We start from the raw sequence: 12,335 nt of genomic DNA, 5'->3' as shown, positions 1-12,335 counted from the left end.
TGTAGAACAGTAGTTGTAACGTCCATGGTATGGTCTATCCAAGAATAATTTACAACTACAGAAAACGAAAGTTACATTAATCGCCTCTTTCGTGGGAGTGTTTATAGACATCTCAAATCTGTACGTATCTGCCTAGCTTCAAAAAATATGAGTACATGTGTAAAAATTATAATATCTTTCAAAGTACACTAGAACATACAAATTTAAAAATGTCTATACAAAAAAATACCGTTATCAAAAGTATTTCTGTTAGGATGATACGGCAGGTATTATATTTTGGCTGCTTATCCATGTAAATTCGATTTGTTCGTTTAATAAATTTGGCGTCTTTTTCTTTTCTTCTACGAAAACTTCTAATTCTTCCAAAACATTTAACAGTGGACCTTTATCTGCAGTTTAAGTACTGCAGTAGAGTCAAATTAATCTTTAGAGCTGTCAGCCAACTTTAAAGGCAATCTTTAATGCTGTCATCCAATTTTAAACGTAAGTCACCATACTGAAAGAAGGAAATGTATTTTAAGTAATGTCTGTGTTAAGTTGTTTGCATTGTCTCAATTTTTATCTTTTCCAGTGTATATTCTGATAATGCTCTTGTTCATTTGAAGAGCGAAACCGGTCAATAAAAAATACAAACTGCGACTTGTGGTTGTTTTCGGAAACTTAGTTTTAACAGTAGCTCCCCCAGCAGGCAATGCCTCCTCTTCGTAAATTCGAGCAATTACATCGGTCAATCCATCTGCATCGTTTCCGACCGCTGTGCAGAACATCAGCGGCATATTAAAAATCGAGAACTGGAGAAATCTGCAGTTGCTGAGGACAGCGCAGACGTTGACACCATCTGCGACAGTATTACGTAATTTCCGACCCGTCATAAGCCGTCTATAGGCTGTATAAGATCACCAAGGCAGTAGTTTTGTCGGTCAGTTGCCTCTGACAAAGATGGTGGAGGTAATGTAATAAAATGGAACACCTACAGCTGTCCTTACAATATTATTTATTGTATGGCTACCAGTTCTACATCTAAATCTACATCCATACTCCGCAAGCCACCTGACGGTGTGTGGCGGAGGGTACCTTGAGTACCTCTATCGGTTCTCCCTTCTATTCCAGTCTCGTATCGTTCGTGGAGAGAAGGATTGTCGGTATGCTTCTGTGTGGGCTCTAATCTCTCTGATTTTATCCTCATGGTCTCTTCGCGAGATATACGTAGGAGGGAGCAATATACTGCTTGACTCTTCGTTGAAGATATGTTCTCGAAACTTTAACAAAAGCCCGTACCGAGCTACTGAGCGTCTCTCCTGCAGAGTCCTCCACTGGACTTTGTCTATCATCTCCGTAACGCTTTCGCGATTACTAAATGATCCTGTAACGAAGCGCGCTGCTCTCCGTTGGATCCTCTCTATCTCCTCCATCAACCCCATCTTGTACGGATCCCACACTGCTGAGCAGTATTCAAGCAGTGGGCGAACAAGCGTACTGTAACCTACTTCCTTTGTTTTCGGATTGCATTTCCTTAGGGTTCTTCCAATGAATCTCAGTCTGGCATCTGCTTTACCGTCGATCAACTTTATATGATCATTCCATTTTAAATCACTCCTAATGCGCACTCCCAGATAATTTATGGAATTAACTGCTTCCAGTTGCTGACTGCTATTTTGTAGCTAAATGATAAGGGATCTATCTTTCTATGTATTCGAAGCACATTGCACTTGTCTACGTTGAGATTCAATTGCCATTCCCTGCACCATGCGTCAATTCGCTGCAGATCCTCCTGCATTTCAGTACAATTTTCCATTGTTACGACCTCTCGATATACCACAGCATCATCCGCAAAAACCCTCAGTGAACTTCCGATGTTATCCACAAGGTCATTTATGCATATTGAGATGAGCAACGGTCCTACGACACTCCCCTGCGGCACACCTGAAATCACTCTTACTTCTGAAGACTTCTCTCCATTGAGAATGACATGCTGCGTTCTGTTATCTAGGAACTCTTCAATCCAATCACACAATTGGCCTGATAGTCCATATGCTCTTACTTTGTTCATTAAACGACTATGGAAAACTGTATCGTACGCCTAGCGGAAGTCAAGAAACACGGCATCTACCTGGGAACCCGTGTCTATGGCCCTCTGAGTCTCGTGGACGAATAGCGCGAGCTGGGTTTCACACGACCGTCTTTTTCGAAACCCATGCTGATTCCTACTGAGTAGATTTCTAGTCTCCAGAAAAATTATACTCAAACATTATACGTGTTCCAAAATTCTACAACTGTTCGACGTCCTTCTTGAAAACGGGGATGACCTGTGCCCTTTTCCAATCCTTTGGAACGCTACGCTCTTCTAGAGACCTACGGTACACCGCTGCAAGAAGGGGGCAAATTCCTTCGCGTACTCTGTGTAAAATCGAACTGGTATCCCATCAGGTCCAGCGGCCTTTCCTCTTTTGAGCGATTTTAATTGTTTCTCTATCCCTCTGTCGTTTATTTCGATATCTACCATTTTGTGCGACAATCTAGAGAAGGAACTACAGTGCAGTCTTCCTATGTGAAACAGCTTTGGAAAAAGACATTTAGTATTTCGGCCTTTAGTCTGTCATCCTCTGTTTCAGTACCATTTTGGTCACAGAGTGTCTGGACATATTGTTTTGATCCACCTACCGCTTTGACATAAGACCAAAATTTCTTGGGATTTTCTGCCAAGTCAGTACATAGAACTTTACTTTCGAATTCATTGAGCGCCTCTCGCATAGCCCTCCTCACACTACATTTCGCTTCGCGTAATTTTTGTTTGTCTACAAGGCTTTGGCTATGTTTATGTTTGCTGTGAAGTTCCCTTTGCTTCCGCAGCAGTTTTCTAACTCGGTTGTTGTACCACGGTGGCTCTTTTCCATCTCTTACGATCTTGCTTGGCACATACTCGTCTAACGCATATTGTACGATGGTTTTGAACTTTGTCCACTGATCCTCAACACTATCTGTACTTGAGACAAAACTTTTGTGTTGAGCCGTCAGGTACTCTGTAATCTGCTTTTTGTCACTTTTGCTAAACAGAAAAATCTTCCTACCTTTTTTAATATTTCTATTTACGGCTGAAATCATCGATGCAGTAACAGCTTTATGATCACTGATTCCCTGTTCTGCGTTAACTGTTTCAAATTTCACTGGATTCTTTGTCCCTGCCACCCGTTATGAACGTTTGAGTCTCCCAGTCTATATCCGGCAAATTAAAATCTCCACCCAGAACTATAACATGGTGGGGAAGTCTACTCGAAATATTTTCCAAATTATCCTTCAGGTGCTCAGCCACAACTGCTGCTGAGTCAGGGGCCTATAGAGACATCCAATTACCATGTCTGAGCCTGCTTTAACCGTGACCTTCACCCAAATTATTTCACATTTCGGATCTCCGTCAATTTCCTTCGATACTATTGCATTTCTTATCGCTATAAATACGCCTCCCCCTTCACTTTCCAGCCTGTCTCTGCGGTATACATTCCAATCTGAGTTTAGGATTTCATTACTGTTTACGTCTGGTTTCAGCCAACTTTCTGTCCCTAGTACTATATTGGCATTGTGACCGTTTATTAATGAGAGCATTTCTGGGACCTTTCTATAGACGCTCCTGCAGTTTACTATTAGCACATTAATATTGTTATTCCCTGTTGCATTTTCCCTACTCCTACCTCGCCGCGTCTCAGGAGGCGTCTTGTCGGGCCTAGGGAGGGAATTCTCTAACATAAAAAACCCACATGTGCACTCCACACGTACTCTGCTACCCTTTTAGCCGCTTCCGGCGTGTAGTGCACGCCTGACCTATTCAGGTGGACCCTACATTTCTCCACCCGATAGCGGAGGTCGCGAAATTTGCACCCCAGATCTCCGCAGAATCGTATGAGCCTCTGGTTTAAGCTTCTACACGGCTCCAAACCAGAGGACCGCGATCGGTTCTGGGAACGATACTACAAATAGTTAGCTTAGATTCCACCCCGCGAGCGAGGCTTTCCGCCTTCACCAATTCCGCCAACCGCCTGTACGAACTGAGGACGGCAGGAGCCATTGGAGCCGACATCAGAAACAATTTGCAGTCGGGTGCACCCAGTGCTCTCTATCGCCGCCGGCAGGGCCTCCTCCACATCTCGGATGAGACCCCCCGGCAAGCAGACACTGGCCTTCTTCCCCGACCTTTCCGCTATTTCGCTGAAGGGCTCCATCACCCGCCTAACGTTGGAGCTCCCAATAACTAATAAACCCCTCCCCCTGTGTGCCTGCTCGGATGTTGCTGAAGGAGCGGCCACATGTCCACTCACAGGCAGAGCGAGCGATGCCATACGGCCAGCCTCCACATTGACCCTCCGCCTCGTGCGCCGCGAACAGCGCTGAACCCGCCACTCTCGTTGGGGAGAGAGTGGCCCGGTACCCGCGAAGATGTGCTTCAGTAGACCATCTTCATGCCTTAACTCCAGTCGTATACATGATTCATCAGTGACCAACATGTGTAAACCCGATTATTTGCCGGCCGAAGTGGCCGTGCGGTTAAAGGCGCTGCAGTCTGGAACCGCAAGACCGCTACGGTCGCAGGTTCGAATCCTGCCTCGGGCATGGATGTTTGTGATGTCCTTAGGTTAGTTAGGTTTAACTAGTTCTCAGTTCTAGGGGACTGATGACCTCAGCAGTTGAGTCCCATAGTGCTCAGAGCCATTTGAACCATTTTGAACCCGATTATTTCAGACTACCTATAACAACAATGTAGTGTGTCCAACAGTCAAGTACCAATTGATCATTGGGCAACATTTCTGAACTGGTTTCCGCAGACTACCTGTAACAACCACGTCGTGGCTCCAACCATCAACTACCAGACTGCCACTGTGGAATCGCGTATACGATTGGAGTTAACCATATCACCGTCAGTTAAGGCCTGAAGATCGTATACTGAAGTACCTAAACTGGTAGCCATATAATAAATAGCATCGTAAGGATGGATGTAGGCGTTCCATTTTATTATATAAGTGGACGACCGAAAACCCTTAAACCTCCAATCAGAACGATGAACATACAAAAACAGGGGCGGTAATCGTCAAAAGCTCGGGATTTTACCCTGACACGGCGTGGCCTGAAGCCCTAGAAAGTTTTATGCAACAGTACCGTCGGCAAAAGACTTCGTTCTTAAAGAAACTGGTGTCGTTACTGTTTATAATTTGTTTGAGTTATTTGTTGTTTATACTAGTGACAGATAGGAAGGAAAAACATTCTGGGATAATAACAGCTGTACACACATTTAGGAATGGTGATTGGTATAGTCATTGTTAACAGTAGAAATAGTTATGATGATGGGGAGTAGTACTGTTTTGGGTGTATTAATGCATATTGGATCATTAGTTGCCAATGTATAGCGAAAAAATGCAGTTCATTGTAATAATTTCTGAGAGTGTGACAAGAGCTTGTGTTTATGTTGTACTTGATATGCTAAAATGTAATAAGTAAGGAAGTAAATAATATTAAATAAATTTTATTTTTCCATTCCGTTCTTTTACGGAACGATTCAGCGAACGTATTAGTTCTATTTAGTATGCTTACGATAGTAACTACTTCGTAAACGACCTTCTGCTACATATTTCATTCGTACCAAATGTTCAGGACATTTCTAAAAACACTTGTACACGGAGTTTCATACTTACATGTCAGTTCCTCATCAATTAGAATCGCAGCGTTGTTGACGAGGATGTCAACGCCTGACAGATTATCTTTGATCCACTTGAAAGCCGCAAGGATGCTGTCCTCTCTGCTGACGTCCCCTTGCAAAGGGTACAGCTTCCCAGGGGCATCTTTCAGTTCCAGTGCCTGCGCAGACACAAGACACAGCTTTAAAACTTCATCACTCCGTAAACAACAAATATTTACAAACTAAAAGCTTACCTCAAAACTAACAGAGGATATGGAATGTATACAAAGGCCAGTGCGAATAGTCACAGGAGGCCATGACGGAGATGATGAAAGGCCTGTATTGGCGAACGCCTGAACATAGACGCAAACTATTCCATGAGAGACTAGCTAGTAAGTTTCCAGAACCAACTTTAAGAAAGGAATCTGTGAATACACTACAGCCTTCAATGTATCGCTGCCGTAGTGATCGCGAAGGTAGGATGAGCTTAACTGCAGCGCGCACATATGAGAGCGGGAAAGGCCATTGTTTAGCAAAAACAGACATAATGTCTTATGGGATAACAGTAATCAGTGATTTTATAATGTTACTTAAAATCCGTCTTGATTGCGATTTTTTTTAAATTATTCATGTGACCGGTTTCGGTTCATTCAGAACCATATTCAGATCTGATATTTCAGTTACAGGAGTAACCCGTCCAAATCCAGCAACTTTCACATGCTACGTCACATAGTATGTGCTACGTCACACAGTATGTGACGTAGCATGTGAAAGTTGCTGGATTTGGACGGGGTACTCCTGTAACTGAAATATCAGATCTGAAGATGGTTCTGAATGAACCGAAACCGGTCACATGAATAATAAAAAAAAAAAATTTGCAATCAAGACGGATTTTAAGTAACATTATAAGGGCCATTGTAATAGGTAAAATGGAAAGTACCCTCTGCCGTGGACTTCACAGTGGTCTGCACATTATGGACGTAGATGTAGATGTAGAAACATTATCAATAAGCTACCAGTCTACTACAAAATGCTATTCACACTTATGCCGTCGTGTAAATTGGCAGGAAAGTTGCTACTTTCGAAGAAGATTGCTCCCTCCTCAGTTTTACCATGAATTTTTATGTCATTTAGCCAAGATATCTTACCTATTGGGTGTTTCCGTAAGAGCGTGCAAAAATTTAACAGGACATAGAGAATGCGCGAGTGAACAATTTGAGGTAAGGAACTTGGAGTCGGAGAAGCCAGCTTAATAAGATATAGAAGTAAACTTGCTACCGCTTTGTCTAGCATTACTGTTTTGCAGCTTGTTTACAACTAACTGTGTTAAATATAAACGTAGGCTTCCGCGGCCGTTGTCATAGTCAATAAAATTCTGGCCTCAAACCTAGAAGAATTTTATTGACTACGTACTGTGTTGTTTATTTACTTGTAGATTCCTTATTTCCTGAAAGGAAACAAGGAGGACGACTTTGATTACCGGGAAGTCACGATGCCGGTTTTGTTTACTTTACTTGGCCGTAAGGTGGCTCTGTTGTATCGTATTTACATAGTCCCATGACAGAGACCGCTAAGGATCAGTGCTGTTCAGAGACGTACAGTACAATACGATGGAGCAGTACCGGTGTAGTTTCGCAGAACTCACTGACCTGCACCTTGCGTATAGGGAAGTATGTTGCAATGCTCTCGCTGCTGAAAGGATGTACAGGGAACGATTTCTTAATAGGCATCATCCGTTACGAGGAGTGTTTATTTCTCTCGATAGATGAATGGGGGAGACTGGTTCATTGGAAAGAAGAAACGATGGACCTGGCAGCGTGAGGATCACACCAGGGATATTTGTCAGGGTGCGTCAGAATCTTGTCCACCGACGTCATGCTTGCATTGAGGTTGGTTTCAGTACGTATTATAAGATACAGCACAAATGGTACGTTCATTGTGTCAATGATGGTATTTGCAGTTAACTGTAACGAATGTAAATAAAAAAGCAACGGCCTTGCCGCAGTGGATACACCGGTTCCCGTCAGATCACCGAAGTTAAGTGCTTCGGGCGTAGCCGGCACTTGGATGGGTGACCATCCGGGCCACCATGCATTTCTCGGATTGCACTCAGCCTCGTGATGCCAATTGAGGAGCTACTCGCCCGAATAGTAGCGGTTCCGGCCACAGAAAGCCATCATAACGACCGGGAGAGTGGTGTGCTGATCACACGCCCCTCCTATCCGCATCCTCAGCTGAGGATGACATGGCAGTCGGATAGTCCCGATGGGCCACTTGTGAACTGAACACCGAGTGCAATGTAAATAAAAAAGTACACAGTACTGTGATTTTATTCCTAATATCTACTTAATCATGATTCTCTGACCCGAGGTTCCCTACCTCAAATTGTTCAGTGGAGCATTCTGTATGTCCTATCAAATTTTTACACGATCTTACGGAGACAGCCTGTAGATATTATGTTGAAAGATATTATGTAGAAAGATATACAATGCCTATAGGTAAACTGAAAGAAGAAGAAGCACCAAGAATGGAAAACTCAAAGGTAGAAGGAGTATAAAGAGGGGCTAGACAAGATAAATGAACTTGAAGGTAATATTATACAAAGAGGACAGGGATTAAGCTGAGATGGAAGAAATGATGCTGCCAGCAGACTTCAACAGAGCAGTGAAAGACGTAAATCGGAAGAACCCCCCCAATGCTGTAGATGACACTCTGTCAGATCTGCTGATATCGTTGGGAGAGCTAGCCATGACAAAATTATTCCACCTCCTGTGCAAGATGTGTGGGACAGGCGGAATACCCTCAGACTTCACCAAATAATTGCCATTCCAAAGAAAGCTGGTGTTGAGAGGTGTGAATATCACCGAACTATCAGTCTTATAAGTCATGACTCAAAATTCTAACACGAATTCTTTACAGAAGAATGCGAAAACTGGCAGGAACCGACGTCGGGGAAGATCAGTTTGGATTCCAGAGACTCGTAGGATCATGCGACGCAGTACTGACCCTACTGCTTGTCTTGGAAGATAGATTAAGGAAAGGCAAACCAACGTTTATAGCATTTGTAGAGTTAGGGAAAGCTTTTGAAAACATAGTAGGGGCTAGTGAAGTCAAATCCACAGAGGTCAAGGATTTCTGCCAGATGAGTATAGGGTAATATAAACAGCAGAAAATGCTATAACGGATGTACAGTACGATTTGTTATGAATGGGAAAGCTGGGCAGAGAGTGAGTTATTGTGAACAGTTCAGTGACAGGTTTGTCCTTATCAGAATCGGCAGCAAATCAACACCTACATGGTGAAATCGCAAACAGAAGATGAAGAGACAGAGTACATGAAGATACTGAACGGCTAATACATTATGTACAGGGAGACGAAAATCTAATACTCATGGGAGATTGGAATGCTGTTGTTGGAAGGACTTAAAGAAACGGTTGCTGGAGAATATGAACTTGGTAGAAGGGATGAGAGGGGAGAAAGACTAATTGAGTTCTGCAAAGAATTTCATCTTGTAATAGCGAATACACTGTTCAGGAATAACAAGAGGAAAAAGTATACTTGGAAAAGGCCAGGAGATGATGGAGGAATTCAGTTAGATTACATCATGTCAGGCAGAGATTCGGAAGTCATATACGAGATTGTAAGGCGCCTCCAGGAGCAGATATAGACTCAGATCAGAATTTAGAGGTCATGAAGAGTAGGCTGAAGCTTAAGAGACTAGTCAGGAAGAATCATTTAGCAAAGAAGTGGAATACAAAAGTTCTCTGAGCCTATAGATACCGCGATAGGGAATAGAACTGGGAAGAAAAACATAGGTACAAGGAACGTAACTGCGAAGAGACGATGGATAATACAAGAAATACTTCAGTTGATCGACGAAAGAAGGAAGTGCAAAAATGTTCAGGGAAATTCTGGAATACATAAATACAAGTGAGTTTGGGATGAAATAAATAGGTAGTGCAATAATGCTAAGGAGAAATGATTACGGGAAGAACGAGAAGAAATCAAAAAGAAATAATTGTCGAACCCACTGACCCAGCAAATAGAAAAGTCAAAACAATCATTGATGAAATTAAAAGTAAGGGCCTTAACATTATGAGCGCAATGGTAATTCCACTGTAAAACGCAGAGGACAGAGCAGACAGATGGAAAAAGTACATTGAAGGCCTCTGTGAGGGTGAGGATTTATCTGATGACGTGATACAAAAAGAAACAGGAATCGATAGAGAAGAAATATGGGATCCATTATTAGAATCTAAAATCATTGCGGGAAGTGGCAACAAAACGATTATTCACAAGTGTTAAGAATGTATCAGACTGGCGATATACCGACAGACTGCAAAAGAATCATCCACATAGTTCCCAATGTTGCAAGAGTTGACAAGTAAGAGGACTATCACACAATTCGCTGATAACCTTGCTATTCTTAGTGAAAGTGAAGAAGAAGTACAAGGTGTGGTGAATGGAATGAACAGTCTAATGAGTACAGAATATGGATTGAGAGTAAAACGAGGAAAGACGAAAGTAATGAGAAGTAGCAGAAATGAGAACAGCGACGGTTTTAACATCACAATTGGAGCTCACAAAGCAGATAAAGAATTCTGCTACCTAGGCAGCGAAGTAGCCCATGATACACGGAACAAGAAGGACATACAAAGCATCACAGCAGTGGCAAAACGGCTTTTTTCCTGGACAAGAGAGGTCTGCCAGTTGTAAGTCGTCATGGTCTCCTGACCTTCATTGCTTACATATTCCGCCCTCACAATAATATTCCACACATCAAGACGCTTCATTCGAACCGAAACTCGATAAGATAAAGTCAATATTGTATGAATTCATGTAAATGATATGCAAATAACAAGTAAGCGCACCGGGGTTGAAATACTCGAGGCTGGTGTACATACATACATTCCAGACACGATAGTCACAGGAGCTTTTAGTTCGGGAGCGAAACCGCACAACGGTACGCCGGTCCCTTCAGAGGACGACTCAGCCTGTCTATGTAGGCTGGTGACCGCCCGTGGAGTGGACAGCGTTTGCCTGAGGGAAAGGAGGAACGCTCCGTGTTCGGCTTAAAAGCAAATTCCGCTACATTGTGTGGGAGCGGCCAGCCTACGCATTCTTTACACATAGCACGCAGTTTCGGAGATTTTCACAGGGAGACAGCAAACGCCAAACGCCAATGCTACAGATTTCCGGATTGGTCGCCTTAAACGAAACGTCGTCCTCCCGTTTTAGAAGAGCAATGCTGGTTGGCAGACGATATTTCTGACGCCTTGAGCTGAAGGAGTAATGGAAGAGACCGAAAGATATACCCCTTCACGTCTGGCATGGAGAGGGGCCGTTCCGGTGTCGCTCTTGGAGCGAGAACACATAACGAGAGCGTTTGCACTCGTACGTGTACTGAAAGAGCGAGGAACAAGTCTCTCCTCAGTACTTCACTGGGAGAGCTCTTCTGTTGAGAGCGAATCGAAGTGCAACTCTATACTGAGTCCTTGCGATTAAGCATTGTTCACTGTGTTGGTCGACACACTTATTGTGCGGTGTGAGCGGACAGAGTTATACTTAAACGCCTGGGAGAGAATTTTTGAGTGGCTTTACGGTGGACTGGTTATCTGACCAGTGTACCACGCCAGTAGTTAAACTAGGGGCGAATAGGAGTCCTTGACTTCATCAAGGCGTAGGGAGAGTTTGAATGGCGAAGGTCAATCCAGATAGAACGAGAGTTATCTTATTTGTCAGCAGCGAGCGGCGCAGACAGCAGTCATCGCAACTTACGGTATTGTGCGCTACAGCTATTGCGAGCCCTATATTTCCTCCACAACAATACCCTTCACTGAATTTCACATGTGACAGCCTGGACCATACCTAGCAACTTTCTAACGAATGATTATTCAAGTTGAGTAGGCATGGCTCTCAGCCATTCTGCCAAGTCAATAACAATCATAAACTTTGTATAGAAATTTCATTAGCGAATCCTATTCTTGAGAGGTAACTTCACATTCCGAAAAGAACCAGGATATAACTTGTTCAATTCATAACTAAAAGTGCCATTGTGATTTCTCAGAATTTTTGCAAAATAAATAATAATTTTCGTTAGTTTCGTGTTTTTCTTATACTAACTAGCACTACACCAGTACCCAAGTATCCCACTAGTTACATAAGAAATTTTGTGAAATTTTTTTGTCATTTCCTTACAGCAGACGAATCCAGAAGATATTTATTGCTGAAAGTTTTTCAGGCATCTCTCTTTAGAACGTTAGGAGCGTCTGTCTGCCTTCTGTAGTAGTGTGGGGGTGAAAATTGCATCTTGCAGGAGCCACAGGGTAAAGGGTACATCTCAGATTAATCCGTTGCGCAAAATAACAGAAGATCAACCCCACGCTCACAGAAAATGGCGACCCTGCCACGATAGGTAAAATAGGTAAGCTACCAGGATAGGGAAGCGTCAGCATAGTTAGGTACAGCAGGTCGCAGCAGTAGCACTTTGAATAACTTTCTTTCATGTATTAAAGAGCTATTTTCAAAGATTGGGATCAGAATAGATACAGGTAGTGAAGAAAGCAGAATTGTAGAGAAAAGGGCGTGTGTTATTGTGTTGAAAAATTTTGCATTTTTTTTTACGATTTTTGTGTAGCTGTTAGGGCATAGGATTTTCAGGTGATAGGCACAG

The 12,335-nt window shown here is 42.9% G+C and overlaps 1 protein-coding gene across 1 annotated transcript in view; it reads right to left on the bottom strand.

Moving 5' to 3' along the window:
• The window catches only part of LOC124544790 (dehydrogenase/reductase SDR family member 11-like), an 89,780-nt gene that overhangs the window by 64,286 nt on the left and 13,159 nt on the right, over positions 1-12,335 (bottom strand). Inside the window, exon 2 of the mRNA XM_047123472.1 lies at positions 5,679-5,841. Coding sequence (XP_046979428.1) covers positions 5,679-5,841 — 163 coding nt within the window. The remainder of the gene's footprint in view (positions 1-5,678; positions 5,842-12,335) is intronic.

Source organism: Schistocerca americana, chromosome 8 (assembly GCF_021461395.2).
Source record: "Schistocerca americana isolate TAMUIC-IGC-003095 chromosome 8, iqSchAmer2.1, whole genome shotgun sequence".
NCBI lineage: Eukaryota > Metazoa > Arthropoda > Insecta > Orthoptera > Acrididae > Schistocerca > Schistocerca americana.
Note: the sequence above shows the minus strand (reverse complement) of the source record. Positions and strands in the feature narration are given on the sequence as shown.